The sequence below is a fragment of the Poecilia formosa genome, unplaced genomic scaffold (genome assembly GCF_000485575.1).
Source record: "Poecilia formosa unplaced genomic scaffold, Poecilia_formosa-5.1.2 Scaffold20, whole genome shotgun sequence".
In the NCBI taxonomy this organism is placed as follows: domain Eukaryota; kingdom Metazoa; phylum Chordata; class Actinopteri; order Cyprinodontiformes; family Poeciliidae; genus Poecilia; species Poecilia formosa.
The window spans coordinates 3,726,352-3,747,183 of record NW_006799959.1 but is presented as its reverse complement, the minus strand read 5'-3'; the positions used below and the strand labels follow the sequence as shown (position 1 = coordinate 3,747,183).

At 36.8% G+C, this 20,832-nt stretch overlaps 1 protein-coding gene across 1 annotated transcript in view; it reads right to left on the bottom strand.

Annotated features, from left to right (window-relative positions):
* cabp7a (calcium binding protein 7a) overlaps positions 1 to 20,832 on the bottom strand; it is a 27,565-nt gene that overhangs the window by 4,764 nt on the left and 1,969 nt on the right. The window contains exons 2-3 of the mRNA XM_007547492.2: positions 2,848 to 2,991; positions 1,453 to 1,565 (exon numbers count right to left, since the gene is read on the bottom strand). Coding sequence (XP_007547554.1) covers positions 1,453 to 1,565; positions 2,848 to 2,991 — 257 coding nt within the window. The remainder of the gene's footprint in view (positions 1 to 1,452; positions 1,566 to 2,847; positions 2,992 to 20,832) is intronic.

Below are 20,832 nucleotides of genomic sequence, written 5' to 3'. Positions count from 1 at the left end.
GAACCCTCAAGCTCCCAGGCCTCTGGTAGAGGACCCGAGCTCAGAGGATGAAAGAGACCACCCCCGGAGGGTGAGAGGGGAATTTTTTTTTTTTTTTTTTATATATACACTACAGTTAAGCTGTGAAGTTTGCTGCAGTTCGGTGCTTTGGACATGCATCTTTGAATAAAAGTTTTCAACAATCACTGAAAGGAAGTGAAAACAAATCCTGTTTTGCCAGTGATGATAAGCTCTTGCAGAAGAATCGTGAGTTTGAAACTTATCTATTTACAGCTCACAATATCTAGGAAGAGCTCCCCCGCCTTCAAGTTAATTTGGTGTCACGCTGTTAGAAAATTGAAGCAACATTATTTTTTTAATTGAAAGGAAACTGTTTCCAACATACAAGTGCCTCCTAATGTAATGGAGACAGTCAGTAAACGAAACACATTATATGGATTAATTACACACAAACTGATGTTTTCATGCCTTTCTTTCTTGCTTACAACTGATGGAAATATGGCATTTAAGATTGGAATACATCATTTCAATGAGAAATCTGGGCTTAATAAAAAATACATGCTGAAAGGTTATTTCTGAAAAGAACTTGAAAACGTGGCTGATCTCAAGTCAGACTGATATGTACCTGTAAGTAAGTAGTAAAATACTCATCATGGTTGCCAGGATGTGTCTGTGAATGTATGAATATAGAAAACAGAAAGCAGAGCTAAAACTGTAGCTATATTAAACAAATGTTAAGATACTGCCAATCCTTCGTTCACCTCAAATGTGACAAACAGAAATTATTATCCTAAAATAAAATAATTCCCATTGAAGAATACACAAATATGTTTTTCTTTTTTTTTTTTTAAACTTAACAAATAATGATCTATTATTAAAACTAAAAACAACATTTCTCCTATCAGGCATCTGCAGCTGTTTGGACAGAGTTTGTGTTTTACTTATTTTCAGCTCAGCCTGAGCCAAGCTTGGCGGTGTGACTGGAGGCTCTGTGTGAACAATCCAGCAGCAAACGATGGAAACTACCACACGGCTTACGTAATGTTCTGTTCGGCTACATGTGGCCCTTTCTGTTCTTCCTGCTCTTCTCTCCAAGCAGAGTTTTATCATCATGCAGTGGATGAACCAAATATTCAGAGACCTCCATTATTCGCTCCGTTTCAACAGGAGCAGTTATCACCACGCTAATTTCCATTCCAGTGTCAACCTGAGAAGATGATTACCTAATATGATGTCTTTAAATAATTTTATAATTATTTTGCTATGATGATCAAAGCAGTAACACTGTCATGACAATGAAGTCATCCTGTTAATGCCCCAGAGAACATGACAATTAGAGCCACTTTTTGTCTGACATTAAATGACTCTTTGCTGGGAAATGTGCAACACCTGAGACTCTTCTGTCAACCCCTCTTCCTCTTGAGGAGAAAATAACATCTGAATAATAAGCACCTTCCAAAAAACTGAGTCAAAGTCAGTGCCGTTGAACTTGTCTGGCATCCCGGCTGCTGTCAGCTTTGGACCCAAAAGAGTAATAAACTCCTCAAAGTCCACCTGGCCGTCGCCTGCAAAGAAAAAAAAAACACAGGAATTATTCTACAGTTAGGCAATTTGTGGGTGAAAAGAGGATTTGAATAAGTTTTCTTGAAATGTATTTGTGTTTCTGAACCAGTCACTATTAAAATCTATAGAAAGATAAATCAAAAGGATCAGGCCTTTTCCTTTAAGTCATTCTTAATACAAAGGTAAATGCTAATCAATGGACAAAATACTAAAATGCTGGTTTTAATCTATCCAAGGTCTATTCAATGAATATATGAAAACACAAACAAATTGAACGATTGAAGACTAACACTAAATGTATGCTTCAAACTACAAGTGAAAAGGGAAAAGTTTGATGACTAAGGAATTGGATGCCAAAATAAGTACACTAAAACAAGATTGAAGGTTTATTTGTATCTTGTAAGTCTGGCTTTTATGTACAGTTGTTAAGTTCTGATACTATTTTGAGAGGGAGAGTGAAAGGAAGTTGACCAGCATTTGGAACCAGCTTTGATCTGCTTTCTGCACCAGAACAGTTACACCTTACTGGGTCAGAAGTAGCTGCTGGTGTTTCTGCTCCATCAACGTGACCTGTCTGCTGTGGACAGGTGGCAATGTTCTCTGATGGCACTAAATTTTGGACGTTTTGTGGTTTTTCACTTAGGATTCAGAACGAAGTGATTCACTTATTAAGAAACCAAGTGGCATTGAGCACGAGTGTGTGACTGGGTGTGGGAGATAACATTTTACAAACTGAAACAACTCAGAGAAAAGTGAGCCAAGTTTGACCTGGCCTGTTTTTAAGGATGGCTTTTTGGTGGGTTTGCTGGTTCTTTCTGAGTCAGAGTAAGAATCCAGGTTAGAGCGTGATTCTGGGAGAGGCGATGTCAGGAAACCAATCAGCCAGTCAGAGGTTTGGGTTAAATTGAGGGCGATGCCATAAGTTCTATAAATAACATAATTGTTGAATAAAACAAGTTATTGTCAACTAATTGAATAAAATAGAGATTCATGTTCAAAGTTTAATACATTTGTCAATATTTTAATTTAGACTTATCATAGTTTAAACTTTTCTGAATTTTTCACATACAGCGATTTTATAAACAACCATTCGGACAAGCACTTATTTTGAGCAAAGTCTCTGCTATGGTCATAAATGTTGATTACAAAGGAACTTTTAGCTGGGCTCAATGGATCCACCAAGGACAGTTTGAATGGACCTCGAGAAAAGCAATTTAGGTAGCTAAAAAAAGCTCAAATTGGAGGTGTTTTTCTGAAACAGAAAAAAGGAAGCAAGAATCTTACCATCCATGTCAAGTCTCTGGATGATGACTTCCAGCTCCACCTCATTTGGCATGTAGCCCAGAGAACGCATGGCCATTCCCAGCTCTTGCTTCGAGATAAACCCATTTCCATCACGATCAAAAACCTTGAAGGCCTCGCGGATTTCTGCAGAGAAGACAAGCACACATACAAGCTGAGGTTTTGGTACAAATCAGGATATGAAAGGGGAAAAGCCTCCACAGACCCATTTGTTATGGTGCATCAATGCCTGAGTCATAGTTATTTGAGGGGATTGGCAGCGTAAGAGAACAGATTCTATTAGTTAACTGAAAAGAGCAAAAATAAAACGAATACCCCTGAACAACACGAAAATCAGAGCAACATTTTGGGGGCAGAGCTCTCTGCCTTGGGTCGTGAATTTTACAGGGGTGAATCAAATCTCTCGCATGTGTTCTAGGTTGCCAAAATCCGAAGTGCAAGAACCAAAAATAGCTTAGAAGGAATAGGTTTTGCTTCTATAAATGAAAGGAAAAGTGCAGCCTCCCAGTAGATGTATTTCCTAGTCCCCAAGCAATGCATTTGTAAATTTACTCTCAAAATATTTCACAAATCAACTACTGATCGAACAAGTTGTACATATTTGCAAACTGTTCCATATCTTTGTGCACATACCAAACACAATTTTGACTCTATATTTTATTATAGAGTCATGATCTGGCCATGTGACAAATTTCCCCGCATGTCCAAAGACTTCATGGCAACTTTGGTCATGTGACGATGAATCTGCATGTGCTGCAGAACTAAATAAATAAGGAAGTGATATCAGAGCATCTTTCATTTTCTTGCGACATTGTGTTAGATTAAACTTTTCTACATACACAACTCATTGTGTGTGAACCTGGTTTCTCTTTCAAAGGCCCTGCAATCTTGTTAAAGAGGATGGCATTGTGAACTCTGAAAAAGCAAAGAGATGTGAAATAAAGATGCGGCTGCCTCTACCAGAAAACGAGCTGTGGTTGTAGGTGTGTTAACGAGACACGTACCTACAACCACTTAAATAGAAACAGCAGTGGTTTAGCAGCAAATGTTTTCCATGATCATCTCAGGTCACAAACAGGGAAAACCTGTGAGAGGAGCGACAAACAAGAGATGATTTTAGAAGACCCCTGACTCTGGAGGATGTAGAGAGACTATGCAAACAGGAATGATCAAAGATTTGTCTCTGCAAGCGCCATCCTTGTAAAATGTCACAGAAGAAAACTGCCAGATTGGAACCATTAAAGCCAGGTACGCCAAAGGACATGCAACGCCACTGGTTTTGTAAAAAAAATACTTAAAAAGTTACATTTTTCACTTACCAAATGAAAGTACTCTTCTAAAATGACCAGTGGCAAGATTATAACAAATGGACTGAAAATCATTTTTGAAAGGATTTTGAAATATCTTTGTTATGGGTGCCAATTGAGGGTATTGTGTTACGCAATGAAAGATGTATTCTATATAGTCACTGTTGTAACATCCGTGTAGTTCGGCACAAGTCTAGATTCAGGGCTTTCATAAGGTAAGATTGGTGCAAAAAAATTGCTTCCTGATGAAAAAAACGGTTGAGTGAGTTTTGAGAAAATAAGAAAGCCAAACATCAAATGGTTGCTAAATAATGTATAGCCTGTTGAAGGTATGCAGCTGATAAGAGCGGTCGTCTAGGTAAACTGAATTAAAATTCTGCTTGAAATTATCTCTGCCTCTGAGTTTGCTAAGAAAAAACTATTAAGTAAGTGAAGGGTAACTCTAAAGAAACGTTATCAATTCACTGCAAAGGCAGAAAATCTTGTAAATGAAAACTGCTGCACCGGTGAATTTATCGGGTGTCAGAACTGCAACAAATGGATAGGCCCCAAGCCAAAAAAAACAAAAAAAAACACAACATGACAGTTTGACAAACATTTCAGCTGAAAAGCGAAATATGGAATATCAATGATGGCAGGAAACAGTGTCTCATTCAATGCATGATGTTGCAGCAGAACTCCAGGAAATGGTTTTTCGTAATCAAGTGCATGTCTATGGAACAGACATTATGCCATTGGGACAAGACATTATGTGCCATTGGGACAAGCATCCCTGGCAATCATGTATTACAATGGATTACATCTGGGCATGCAATTTATACAGCAAATCGAAGTGACAGTCGGAGCAGCTGTTTTCCCATTGCTTTTTGCTACAAGATGTCTTCCTGCAGGTACAGTTTAAATCATTGAATGCCAGCAGTGTTTTTTTTTTTGTTTTTTTTTCAAAATTCTGGGTGGATCTTATTGTTTACAGAATAACAACATTGCAGTATCCACCTGAGGTCCTTCTGTTTACTTTAGGATGATGGGTTTTCATGTAGTCGAGTAGGAGGCTACCAGAAAGGTTGGTCCGTCTTCTCAAGAAAGCAGCATATTCTTAATGGTGAGTGTTACTCAGTAAATTGCATGTATAAAAAAAGAAAAACAAAGTCTTAAAGAACAAGCTCAAATTGCTTAGGGAGGAGCTTCCTAGTGTAGCAGTCATTACAGAATATACATTCCCCTTCTGCACAGGCCAGAAATACAATAAACCTCCTATCAACTCCAGAAACATGAGCAAAACAAATAAATTACCTAAATCTCTTGTGTCTACTTACAACTACATCACACACACTCCTGCTGAAAGAAAGTAAATATTCTCTGAGGTAAGCACACCAAGTGGAATCTCTGCAAAAGTAATTTGCCAACAAAAAAAAAATACAAATTCTTTCCACATTCTACCAAATAAATTCTAAATATCCTCATATTATCCCACTTCTACTTAATTATGAGCCCTAATTGAACTGGAATCATATGCAATCCCTAACAGTGACTCAATCTTAATTAAAAAACTGCTTCTGCTGGAATATTTATCCCAGTGAATAGCTGTAATATAATAACAAGTATAATAACTTGAATTGTTCCGTTTTAAGGACAATTAATTATTACACCTTTCTCTAAATCATAGTTAAGACTCAAGTGTTGAATGACTGACATAAAAATGTTCTTATCTAATGCAAACATTCTGCCTATAGATTGCCTATCACTCTAAGTTTCTGACAGTTATGAAATCAAATACTGTATTGTTTGTCCCTAGGCCTGATTAAACACAAAAATGTAACAATCATCTTTGGATATTTTAACTTTTATCAACAATCACATCTTAATAAAATCTACCAAAAACTGTCATGAGCTTATTTAAAATACTTTAAAAATTAATAATCATATTTACTCCAGTACTATAAAAATACGCATTGATGTTCAAAAAATAATAATAAAAAATATTAATGCTCCTTAACATAGAATTTATGATTGAAGCAGACAACCAGCTTTTTATTTTGGCTTAATGACATATTTAACATTGTTTTTTGTTCTTCTCTATATAATTCACAACATAAGGTGTGGGAGGTTTTCTTCTCTTCACTCTCAGTTTGATGATTTGAAAGTCTGTTCATGTTCTACAGTGAAAAGACAATTTGTTTCATTTGTTTATTAGCTTTGCTCAATATATCACTCTGCTTGGAATAATACTGAAATTGAAATTATAGCTTGAACAAACCTAAAAAAGGCAGCTGTAACAAATTAGAGTATTTTTTAAGTTGGTTCAAAGAACATTTTTCAATGTTCATTTTAACAGTTCTTGTTGAGTCTAAACAGCAAACATGAAAATATTTATTTTGCCTGATGTTATTATGTTCCAATTGTGTTATTTATACAAAGTATTTTCATTTTGATCTTTAAAATACTAATTGATGTTGTGATCTCAGTGCTTGTGGAGACTTTATACCAAATACTTTTTATTTTATCTGACTGGAGTAATTTCTTGAAAAGCTAGTTCTTACGTCTACTTCAGTAAAAATAAGTTGAAGTAGTGCCACTCCTACTTGAGTAAAATTTTTAGGTACTCTACCCACCTCTGCTCCCAGGATTCCCTCAGTAATTCAGTGAGGGGAAAGATTTTTTTCCACTGCTACATGGCCAAGATGAAAGCCACACCGAACGAGAAGTTCAACAGCCAATCGAAGCCAAAGAGAGTAAGAAATGGGAGGCTGAGAAGTGGAGCACACTCTCTGGGACCACCATCACTCCAACCTGGTTGCCCCAGAGTGACATTAAAGAGGTGTGTCAACCATGGCAGCCTCACAATGTCCACAGCTTTCAGCATCTCAGGCTAAATCTTATCTTAATGACCTGGAGAGAAGAGCGCATAACACATAAAGCACACAGTTTTCAATAAGTTTAAAAACCTTTTTTATGATTTCAACTTAAACCTTTCTATCATTTGATGTATGCTTTGCATTGTTGTGTAGCCCTTTGCATTAGTTGCGTTTCCATTACAAAATGTTGTCAATAATCTGCGGATTTTGTAAAAATACAATTTTGCCATTAAAAAACATGCTTTGCCATGATCCTCAAACTACTTCCAGTCGTTGTCTTCTTCGTGGTTTGCACATTGTTGATCATGTGACTTGTGTGATGCAAAAAAAAAAAAATCAGTTGCAGTTTTGCCAAATAAACCACTTTATCCTAGCACCTTATCCTAGTTTTTACAATATTGCTAATTTATTTTCGAAATGTCTACCGTTTTGCACAATTTTATGGTCAATAAAAACACAGCTACTTGTATGGAGGACATACAAGACCGATTCCACTAGTTGTCCTGTACAGTCATTCACTCTGTGGGAGGCAGAGACAGAAAACATATGTGTTATTTTAAATCTTTCATGAGTGTAGCTAAACATTTGTGTCAAACCACCAAAGCTAATACAGAATTTAACAAAGCTGTTCAATGTTGAAGGAATAAATCAGCAGGGGGATTTTTGGCTATTTTTCAAATGAAAGCAAGAATAAAAAATTATTTTAATATCTCTTTACATGCTATTTTTTTTTACCTTTACTGAAAGATTAATTTCATTCTCACCATCATCTGTTTCATTTTATGGTATAATTATATTTCTGCATGTTTTTTTTGTTTTTTGATTGCTGCTGTTGCATCTTTTGAGACAGCAGCACCTCCCAGAAGGTGTGAATATGGTTGGAAGTGTGTGGTATTTGCTTTGATGTTTTGAAGAGCTTTTTGGCCTTCGGAGATGCTAAGCCGCCTGGTCCCCTGTGGTGTGATTCAATGAAGGATGATAAACCCAAGTTGAGATTGAGATCCGAGAGCCAAGCATCTAAAGCTGAACTCCCACAGAGAATAGTGCAGTACACACCACATATATGGCATATATATCACTGAGAAGCACGAGACACATCATCACTTTCCATACTCTACACAGTAAAAGCAGCTAAAACTGAGATGATTCATGCAAACATAAAGGATCTTTACATAAAGGTGCTTCTCAATAATAAAATAATTTTTTCCAAGCTCTGCTCTATCTTCCTTTTTGGACACTTCTGTCTGCGGGGAAACTGTCAAGATAACACTACTCACCCCTATGACAGTGTCGGTTATAACATCCTTTTTTCTGTATTAAATGTCCTTTTATTATTGTTTTCAGCCAATATTCTATTTTCTGAGAATCATATCTTTGGTTTTCACTAGCTATAATCCATAATCATTAGAAATAACAAAGATAAATAACTGAAATCAGTTACTCTGTGTAAGAAATACATATACAATTTATGTTTTTTAATTGAATTACTGAGTTCAATACATTTTTAATGACGCATGGAGATCCACAAACGAAAAACATTCTTGCACATAAGATATTTACCTTTTTGAATTATGCCTTGAGCAGAGCATCAATACGTTTTATGTTTAATGCTTTACTGCTGCTAAAAATAACAGTAAAAGGGAAAAAAAAAGCCAATTATATGTTTTGCACTGTGAGCATAACAACCCAATGCCAGGGTTTTTGTGAAAGTGAAGTATCCATGAACGTAATCCAGAGCTTCTTTTTTCCCAGAGCCACAGATCCTCTTTGCTTCAGTCAGACCTACATCTGCTCAGGGCTGCTTTGGATCAGTAATTGCAGCACACCCACTCTTTATGTAAGACCTTATCAGGATGAGAAAAACACTGCGGTGCTGTTTGTGTGAACCTAGGGCGACTATTTTTAAACACCCATAGGAACCTCAGTTCATTTTTTTAGCGAGATACGGGCCTGCTCAAACACCCAGAAGACTTTCTATTACCATAATAGGCCTCTAACAAGTCCCTGAAGAATACAAAAGGAGTATACGGCAAGTTTTTAAGTTGACTGAATGCTGAGGGAAAATCCCATTTGAGTGTTTGGGTGGCATGAAGTTTTAGGGATATTAACTTTGCTAGTGCAGCGCGGATATAAGCAAAGAAAGAAATAGGAGGAGGAGGGGAAAGGTAAAGGTAGATGAGATGTTTTATCATAAAAAAATAAAATAAATTCTCTGAGTTAACTTTATAAACCCCACTTGACCTTGGATGATGGAAAAAGGTAAACGGCTGTGAAATTTTCGCTGATTTTTGTTCTTTCTCTTTATTTCCCAGGAGGGAACGAGTATCATTGATCTGTCTCCAATTTTTTTATTCTTTTTAAAGTTGCAAGTTTTCATCATCACAGCACAAAACCAAGCTGAGCCAGGCCAATACCCACAAGGCAAAAAAAAAATAAAATAAAAAATGTGAGAAGCACCTCAAGCAAAGGTTGGATGTGAGCGATCAAAAGCATTCGCTATGCTCCGCGAATTATTCATCAATGTCTTAGCAGGTTCGTCAACTTAATGGTGTCATCTCATTTATAGATGAGTTTTTTTACGCTCCTGGTATTGTCTAGTCTATTGCGGACTGGGCTATATTGTTTATCAAAGGAAGGAAATATTAGCTGCAGGGGAAAAAAGCCCTTCACGTTCCAGAACTCATCACAGTTGATTTCACAGGTGATAAAGTCTGGTGGAGTCACTCCTTCATGGCAATCGATCAGAATGGGAATAAATTACTTTGATTCAACCTACCCGACAGTTGCAATCATCACATTTCACAATATTCTACGCTAATCTGCACCTCGTGTTTTCTATCAAGACCTATTTTGTCGAGGTTAGATGTCGGGGAAGCCAGAGAAAGATTAACTAAGAATTTGTGAGAAGACTGCATTTGCTGACATGATTAAAATGTGAAGTAATTTACCTGTAAGAATTTAACAACACCATATTTCCATTCTAATTTTGATAAAAGCATATATTATTGCCGTAAAGACACAATTCTCTTGCTTGATGTATATAGTAAAGGGACATAGCTTACTTTGATGATGTGCAAATCCAATCAAACTGGGTTAAACTGTAACAATCTTCTTCTCTACTGCCCTTTTCTCAAAAATGAAACCAAACAGATTAATAGTCCACTTGTAATCCGCAGGACTAAAACATTGCAAAAAGGACGTTTTGTGTTTGATCAATTATTTCTTTGTTGTAGCACAACTTCTAGGAGATAAAATTCATTATGTTGAAAGCTTGTTTATTTCTATTAAATGGTGCCACCTTTATGAAGCAGAGTTAAGTAATTTGGGTAAAAACGTCTCTATTCCTCTACTAGGAATTCATATCTGCTTATTTTGCCAATGACTCTTATTTGATGTGAGTTGTTGAATAGGATTCTTGAAGTTTGAAGAAACAAGACATATTGGACATGTAGTTAATTATTTATTTGAACAGTTGCATCATTTGAAGAGACATAAACTGGTTTCTAATGATATAAGTTTCTTCCTTCTTCCTGCTTCAAAATTCAATATGGCTTTGGTCCCACTAAAGGTAGTGATAAAGGAAACAGGTTATCCCTCCTGTTAGCACTGCATTTCATTAAACCAGCTGCCAGGTCATAATGCACAGCTTTTGTTTGTGAACATGGTTCCAGTCGCTCAATAAAAAAATGAAACTGCGTTGAATACATTGTTATCACTTATAGTTTTTCACGGACTTCAGCTGCACCATAAACCTTTAGGGTTAAGTTGTTCTTCACACTTCATGATGAAAAATGTCAACACCAACTGGAGAGTCAAAGTTGACCCATTTCTGTTTTACCTTTGTTTTCCTGCAAATGGTAGTCACAGAGCCATAGTGAGAGCAAGAAATGAAATAATAAAATAGTTTTGCTTTACCAGTGATACAGCAGAAAGCACTGACAGCAGCTACTTAGATCGCTGGCTACAAGGAGAGCAACACCACTTTATGATCCTCCATTATCCTCCAACCTGAGAAATACATTTTTCACATGAATCTTAAGCAGAACGGAGCGTGCTAAGACTCGCATAGAGGAACTGAATTTAATTTTGAAGCTTTAAATGCATATCAGATTAACTTTAAAGATGTGATCGTGACACAGAGCTCACCCACAGTGTTGTTGGTGTGGTGGAAACACCCAGCACCATATTTCACACATGTTGCCAAGGTGGATCCTCCACCACTTATCTTTGTTTCCACAATCGCAGCTGCATTTACAGGAAACACATCCCTCTGATCTTGCTGGGTTGATCTGGGTGATGTGAATGACTAAAACAATCTGTAAAGGATGAGAGACTGACGTAAAATTAACAACTGGATGCAATCAACCATCCAGTGTTGCCACAGACTTCTCAGGAGGAGGTACTGGTGCAAAACAAAGAGTGGAACGATTGGCTTCTGCAGTAGTCCAGGAAGTAATTGTACATCTATAAACATGATTTTAATCATACATAAAGTTTACTTGGAATATACTGGATACATTTCATGTCTTATATCATGCACTGGGAAGCCCTGTGCACCAAAACTGAGCTGCTGTTAAAATTACAATGAGAAGAAAGTCATAAAGTCTGGAGGAGATTCATGCAAAGCAGCAAAACAAAATCACTCCAATGTTTCTCCTTGAAGTTTGGGGAAGAGCAGCAGAGAGTGTGGAGAAAAGACTGTCTCGTTTTTAGAGTTAATGGGTGAAAACTATGATTTCCATGTTTTGTAACGTAGAACCAACGTGGAGCATAGTGGCCCATACAAATTAAATAAGCAGAAGAATACAAGATGGAAAAATCAAATTTTCTTCACAAATTGTACTGAAATGCAAACACATTCACATTATCCTTTAAACAGATTGCCAACATTTCTTTGTGCATTTTGTTCCTGCAGGATTGATTAAAGCATCACCTTCTGACAGGCAAGAAAATACAGGAAACAGTTTGACAGACAGACTCTGACACTGATTGTTGTTAAGATGGTTGAAAAGTCATGTCTGTCTCCTGAAGCAAATTATAATCTGAGCCAAACAATCACTCGTTTAAAACAGTTTTATGCCTCACTGAACTTTTTCAATATTGTGCAGCTAGTATTGATATTTGTGCTATTTGACTATGCTGTGTGTTAACAGGCATTCACTTAGGCATAACAGATGATGCACTTTGGCTACAAATGCTTACAAGCTTCCCTGCAAATCTCCAGGAGAAACATTTCAGAAATCTACAAAACTGAATCTTCAAAACAACATAAAAAAAACTTGGATATAAAATTACATATTTGACTTAGAAGCTAATGTCCCTTCAACATTTACTTTGTAATTATCGATAGCACTTCAAAGGGTGCAAAGCATTAAAGAGGGATTTTTCAGACATTATGAGATTCACAAACCAATTTTTGAAGCTCAGACTCAGGAGGAGCAGCATGGTTTTCACTCTGAAGCAGTGGATCATATATTTATGCCTTGTAAAATTGCAGAAGGAAGCAGATAAAAGATCTCAAAAAGCATCATGATTTAGAAACAGGAGAAAAAGCCACTGACATGTATCAATCTGAAACGGATTACAAAGCCATTTTGGAGGCTTTGGGTTTCCAGCAAAAAGTAGATCAGTGTTTTTTACACTAAGTTGTCTTTAGTGTAAAAAACATTTTTTTTAAATAAATGTTACATTGTGTAGCTTTAAAGATTTCTGTAGAAACACCTGACAGAAATAGAAATAAAGCATAAATGAAAATCTGTTTAAAATAGTGTTCAGGCCAGAATATTCATCAATGTTCAATGTTAGCAGTTCAAATATGTTTCGGAAATAAAAAAAATATGTTTTACAATTAATTTATACACTTTAGCTTTAGATATGCACATAAAGGAGTACTAATACAAACACCATTCAAATGGTATAAAACTCGTTGTGTTTTCACAAGAGGTTTTCACAACCTGTGGCTCACCAGCTGAGGTGCCGGGTCACATCAACCTCTGAGAGACGGCTCATTTCTACTCACATCTTTATCACCATCTATGTCAAGTGGAGTTTTTTCATATAACAAATCCAGGCAGGTGACACATTCAAGACATCCATTTTGAAATCCATCCCCGCCTGCCTGCCTGTCAGTTTGTCTGTCTGGCAGGTTGTGTAAGGCAGCCATGCATCATGGAGAGCAGGAATAGTGTTGGACAGAACCACATGAAGGAGGAGACGGGCAAAGTAAGATTTATTTTCCTTATAACCATCAGTGCAACACATTCGCAATGTCACAAATGTACTTTTTGTTACTGTTTAGTTACATTTATAAAGTTGACTTTGTTCACTTTTTTTTTTTTTTTGCAATATTCAGGAACATAATATTCTGTAATCCACAAATAACTAAAAATCCTGGACAATTTACAAGCTACTTAGTGTAAAGGAGCCCTCATATGCATTAGACATAATATTAATTAGCTAACAACAAAAGCTGGTTAAATTGCAGAATATACAGTGCCTTGTAATCTATTCAAATCCCTGAACTTTCTCAGATTTTCTCACCTTACAACCACCTTCAAACAGGTGGAATCTCTACCAGACATTCTCCAAATGTCTGTGTGAGCATGCATTTATCTGAGCCATTCCACTGTAGCTGCCACATTTTGTTTATTCTCCTTGATGGAAGGATGAATTCCCACCAAGTCTCATTTTCTTCACCATCTAATATGTTCTCTTTTAAGATTTTCTGGAATTTAACTCCATTCTGTTTTCATCTTTTCTTCAACTCTAAATAAATGCCTTGTTCTATGAATTCCCTTTACGATAATGCTGTCATGATCCTGTGTCAGAACTGGATGTGGGGTGTTAAGTTTGATGCGAAGGATTAGTTTTCTGTTAGAAGTAACCTTTATGAATGCCAAAGAAATTCAAATGTATTCTTTTTTTGAGCAGGCATGACTACAGGTTCTGCTACAGGTTTGATTTTTTTCCTCTGCGTAATTTGTGGCAAACTGTAAACATGACTGTCATGACTTTCTTCAGCAAAGGTTTTGCTTATACTACTTTTCCACAAATGCGAGTTTTGCATTACACAAAACTGATTCTTCCTTTTTAGCTGTGGGTTTCTGCAACTCTTGAAAAGGATTTTACTTGGTGGTATCAGAGCCACTAACTTATATTTTCACTTTTTGCCACAATAAAATGTATGGATGTTTGTGTCAGTGATTGTGAAATATGAACAAGTTCAACAGGTGTGAATGCTTCTAGTGGGTGCTACATTTAAAGCTTCAAAAATAAAACACATAATTAAATGTAAAGTTAAAGTCTCATATTGCTGTTAATTTAAAAGACATTAATTTCTAATTGTGTTCTTTTTTTTTTGAAGGTTCAATTTTCCTCTGCGATATTTGAAACCTCTTGTTGGAATGAGAGCCAGACTGAACGCTAATAGAAGTCGATAGCTGAGCTGAACACTCGAGAAATAACGGTGTTTGACTTTAGTGAACACATCTGCTTCATTTCCATGTGAAAACAAAAACAAGCCAGGATATCGTCTTCCCTCCTGATTGGTCGTTTTATCATGTGTGTTTGTGTGTCTCACTCTTTAGACACCATAAGCTTGAAATAGTCTCGCCTGACCCCCTCAGATGTGCACCCACACACACCGCCCACTGATTCTACACACTATACGTTGTGTCCATAATTCCTGTCTCTCCTAGCAAACGCAGACATCTTTAAATATCTTCATTTGTATTCGTGTAAGTATTTCATGAGGAATGGAAGTCAACCCTGCAGCTCGGGGCAAAGAAATGAGTCAATGTTGCTGCTGCAGATACTGTAGGAGTCTAGCAGTAGCATCAACAATGCCTCACAGGCAGTTTATGCCATTAGAAACTCTGTTTTTTTTCTTTAAAAGCTGTCAGTCAATGCTATTTGCATTTGTAAAACTGATGGCAAGGAAATAACTAAAGCTCTGTTTAATGCTTCAGATGTTTACTACTGAAAACAAAACTGCTTCCTGGAATTAAAGTGACTTTGAACCTCTGAGCAGCTTGAGGAAGCATTTTTTTGGGAGGTTTTATGAGTCAAAAAGACAAATAATCACAATCTAAAAGAGCCAATTTTGTTTTTTGTCTTTATAAATTTGCATGAGGTGATAAATGCTCTAATTACATATTCAGTGCAATTACTCAGTGCTCATCATTTAGTGCTATTTCTGGTATTTCGTAGTAAAATACATAAGCCTTGCAAAACCATTTCAATTCCTTCATCTATATTTTATCACAATACAAACATCTTTGATTTTTTACAATATTTTATCTGGATTTTATTTGATATACTAACATGAAGTAGTGCACAGGGAAAATAAATGTTACCTTATCCCTTTTTCCTTAATATAAAAGAGTATACTTTTGCCTGCATTTGTATGTCCTTAAGCCAATATTTTGTTAAAACACCTTTAATCTCAGTCACCTCAGTCTGCAGAGTTTGTCTCTACTAGATTTGCACATCTAGAGAGGGGATTTTTGTTCTTTTGGTCATTGTGTAGGAGCTCAAGCTCCATCAGAGTATTCATTTATTATTTTTTTAAGAACAGCTTTCCAATAGAATTTCAATATCTAAAAAAAATACGCATTGATCATAACTTTTCTAATGCATTTCTATGTTTGGACTTCTTGTCCTGCTGTTCATCTTCCTGTAAGCTCAGACCAGCTTCCCTGTCCCTGCTGAAGAAAAGCATCGCCACAGCATGATGACTCCATCACTATGTCTCTCTGTGGGGATGATGCATTCAGGATGATGTGAGAAATTTGTTTTCCACCATGCATTGTAGTTTGCATGAAGGCCTTGTAAACGTGTTATGTCTTTCTTTCAGCAGTGGCTTTGTTCATTAGTGAGTGATCAATAGGGAATGAATTTGCCTAGCTATGCTGCGAACACATTCTCCTACCTGAAATATGGAACTCTGCAGCTTCTCCAAAATTACCATGAACCTCTCATTATCTCTCTAATCACTGATATCCTTGCCAGATCAGTCAGTTTATACTCACACCCAACTGAAAGTAGGTTTGTGGGAATACTTTCCCTTTCTTCCTTGCACTTTATTTCAATGTAATTATTTTAGGCTATGCTATTTTGTTCCCTAGGTGAATAAATATAACATTTAGACTTAGTATTTGCCAAAAAGACCTAAATATTATCAATCAGAGCAGTGATTGCAAAGCTAAAAGCAGTTATGACTGTGACAAACAATGTTTTTCAAAGGCTTAAGTTTATCTTGGCATAAGGAAAAGTAAGCAGGGATTGTAAAAAAGGTAAGACAAATATCTGTTGGAAATAATCAATAATCCTCCTTTACAACTATTAGGTTTAGGAGGCATGCCAAAGAGGAGAATTGTTTGATCTACCATCACATCATCACACAAGAAGGGTTTTCTAAGCACTTCTCAAACTTTAATTAGGACTGTGTGTTTTGGACAGAGGAAACAAAGTCTGAGCTTTTCAGAAACAAACACTCCAGGTAGGTTAGGATGAAAATCAGGATATGTCAAAAAAACACCTCAAGACAGACAATTGTTAAATATGACAGAGAGTCTGTGATGTTTAGTAAAACATCACAATATCTGATGGCTACTCCCAATAAAATGTGAATGAGTCGTACTTGTCTCTTTCAATAGGACGACATTCTCAAACATATTGCCAAATCAACAGAGAAAGGATTACTTAGAAAGAAAATGTACCTTTTTTCATAATATGGAATGACATAGAAAACCTATTGGTTGAAATAAAGAGAAGAGAGTGCCAAGAGGACCCAGAATTCTGGATGAGAGGAATAAAGAAGAGTCCCTCTTCCTGTAAGCTCCTGTGTTATTACATGTTATATGAAAAAAGACTAAAACTGTCCTCACAGCCAAAGGGGGTTGTACAAAGATAAATGTTATCAAATTAAAGGGTGGATTTTTATATATTTTTCTGTGAGAAATTATGCTTCTGCAAAGAAAAATAATTTTGGCTTTTTACTAATCTTTTCTGCAGAAGTACTATTAATATTCAAAGAACAGTGTACTGGGGTTTTTATGCACTGACATACAAATCTAAGCCTACATACCTAGATTGCTTTTTTTTAAGCAGTTCACCTATGTATGTCAACTGAATTAAATTCCTCCAATGTAACATTTTAACATTTGCTCATTAATAAATTGATTGTTTCACTCTCACCCCAAACTAATGAAGGTGTTTTGAGGTTTTTGGGACATTTCCCTAGAGTCTGTCAGCGACAGAAGAAATCTGGCTACAATTAAGAAAATCATGGTGTAAAAATAATGATAAAAATACAGAACTAAATGTTTCCCATTAGCTTTGAGGAAAATGTTTTTAGTGATGAATTAGAAAACATTAACAAATGGTTGAAATACATAAAAGTCATCAAGCAGGACAAAGAAAAATGATTTAGCCTAAATCAATAGCATAATATAACAGTGGATATTCCTGGGACTGAGCCTAAAGCCAGCAGTTTTCTATTCATCTAAAGATGAGATATTGACCATCTTTGTATCCTTAACTTTGTTGCAGAGATACAAAGATGGTCAGTATCTCATATTTAGGTGAGTAGAAAACTGCTGGCAACTGCTTACATGATTCCCATTTTGGGAAATAATGCAAAAGCTTTAGGCTCAGCCCCAGGAGGATGTTGAAGCTTCTTCCAATAGGGCTGTTGTTAGGCAGTGTGGAAATGGGCTACCCACTTAATTCCACCTGCAGCGATATTGACACCGAGCGTGTGTGTGCGCGTGTATGTGTGTGTGTGTGTGTGTGTGTGTGTGTGTGTGTGGGGGTGTGTGTGTGTGTGTGTGTGTGCGTGTGTGTGTGTGAGTCCGTGTGTGGCTAGTGGAGGAGGTCTAAACTATATTGAGCTGCAGTAATATGATCAACTGTTTTTTCCATCTTGTGTGGGAGGGGAAATTGAGAATATGGAGTCCAATTCAATTTATGCTCACAACATTGTGCATTAAGATACTTGCCACCTCCCTCCACATTCTGCCCACCCATCCTCCAAAGACACACACACACACGCACATGCACGCATGCACACATGCATGTATGTACAATGTTAAAAATTCATGCAACGATTCTAAAAAGCTTTGTGTAAATCAAAGCTTTGACAATCTTCACAACCTCAAAGTACAGTGCCACTGGTCCGTTCCCAAGGTGTCCATTGCAGTAATTGAAAATCAAATCCTCGGTTTGAGCTTTTGGTCCCCGTGCATGCACTTGCACACACACTCACATATTCACTAATGCGCAATTTCTTTCTGTGACAAAGCCCCGCGTCCCTGACGGCCAAGCTGATGTATGTGACACCTCTGTCTCCCGGCCAATTCTCGTCCGTCTCTCCGGAGACGAGAGCGATGACGAGACACTGTCGCTCAAGGAGCAAGTTTTCTCATCAATAAGTCATTTGTGAAACAAAACCACCGTCAAAATTCAATTAAAAGATACTAAATGTTGCTCAGTGCATTACAAGTTCAAGACTTACCAATGTTTAAAGAGTGGGCAGTCAGGAAGCCTTGACCTAATTGATTTTGCCGGCTCTCTCAGCCTTTCTTCATTGACTCCCCGTTAAATCTAACATAAATTGTAAAATTATTTCTCTGACATAAAAAGCTCTGAATGATCAATTTCCTTTTTATTTTACAGAAAATAGTCGTCCATTATGTTTCCAACAGATTGCTGGTTTAGGGGATGTTCCTTGAATTTCTAAAAGCAAATGCTTACATGATTTATATAATCATGTAAGAAGGTCAAAAATATCACAATCTTAACAAGTTTCTAATAAAAAAGAAACAACTGGTCCGTTTAAATGGACTGAACACTGATGGTGTGAAAGTACCCTTAGTCTGGGTCGTTATGGCAGCTGTGAAAGTTCACATAAACTCGGGTCTAGACCAGCAGGCAGATTCTAGCCTGCTGTAAGACATTGTGTAAAAGTGAAACAAATCAAAGGGTGTGAATTTTTTTCACGTTCTCCCCAAATTGATGCGAGTACTACTTCTCTACTGTGAAAGCTTCCTAAATGCAGTTTTAATACAGTGTTGTGTTGCTCAATGTGTTTGTGCCATGCAGCATAAAAGACTCAATGAGACGTCTTGTCTGTGGCTCTGTCATCTGTTTTTGAAGAGTTACAAAGATAATGGTGCTAAAAGCAGCATTTTGTCTTGATAAGCTAAATGCTAAATAGTTTTACAATACAACTCTTGATCGATAAGCAGGAATGTATGCATCTGCTAAGCCGAATAACAAATCTGATGTTTTTACTCTACTTTTGCCCCATCCTACTCCAGAAACCCTCAGCCACACCGCCCAGTGAAGTCAGTGACCGTGTGGGGAAAGCCTTCCTCTTCCACAGCCTCTGAGACTTCTCTCCCATAGAATCGCTAATGATCTCCAACAACTGAAACAGCAACAACCTCTGCTCCCATGTGCTGCCTGCAAAGCATCCCGGTGCTTCCCCTGTCACACCACCAGTGTGACTTAGCTGCAAAGCCCAAATGGCTCTGTTTGTCTTGTGACAGCATGTGTGCAGCAGGCATAAGTAGATTTGATTAATTAGCGTTTAAATGAAGTGTTGCCTGTTTATTGCACTCCGAGCTTGATTGTAAATTAAATTGGAATGGCGGGAGGGAAAACAGAGATCCACTTTCGCAACAACCTTGGCTTCTCCTGCAGCAAATATCAATGACAACAACAGAGGATAGTCGTGTTTATGGTCTGTAGAGAGTCATTTAAGATGCTGTTTAAAGCAACACTTTGTGAACAACTTTACCACTACAATGCCAATCGTGATCTTTACATGTTACAGTATTTTGCTAAAAGAAAACAATGAAAAATGAAAATTGCTGATGTCCCACCTCCTGTGAGGAGAAAGTTTATGTTTGTTAGTATCATGTGGAAGAGCAACATTACAATTTCATGGACTTCCTTGAAAAATCTGCACTACCATCCAAAGAAAAGGTGTGCTTTTCATATACATTTCTGTCAATGCTTCAATGGGAGAAAATCAGTTTTCAAGCAGAAGCACACAGTGATGTCTCAATCTGCCAATTAAGGCATTCAGAAATGTCAAAATAGCTTGTGCTCTGCACTGCAGTTTCCAGTAGGCACACAAAGTGATTTCTGAAAATGTAAACCAATGCTTTCAAATCCCTAAACATGCCTTTTGAGCATTTTGTCCACATGGGACAAAGGATGGACTGTAAGGTAAAAACACAGAGGGAATCCATAAGCTGTTCTTTTCTCAGCATAACCAGTTATAACCAGTTTATGTTTTATCTATGTTTTATCATTTTACTTGTCTTATTGTAAAGATCACTCATATTTTTCTGAATTTAGCAACTCTACATGTGACAGCCATTCCATGTAAGTTTATGCTGAGTTCCAAAACATCATTGTTCTTAATGAGCTACTGACTGGATGATCATCAAACACAGCAACAATGTGAAAGATGGGAGCAGAGCAGGCCATTAGGTGTGAAAGCTGAGACTGAAAGTCAGGGTTATTCCACCATAAAAATATTGGGCTTTTTTTAACTGCTAGTTTTAGACTTAAAAATAATAAATTAGATCAGTGGTTCATAGAACAGAACCAGTGTTTATTTTACGTAAATAAATCCTATAAACAGTGAATCACAAGAAGTAAAAATGAAGCTTTTTTTTTCCATACAGCTGTATTTGTGTCACTGCACCTCCTGTTTTAAACTGATACTTTAAAAACAGATAAATGAGAGTCGATGATATTGATGTTGCAGCTTTAGTGGATATATATATATA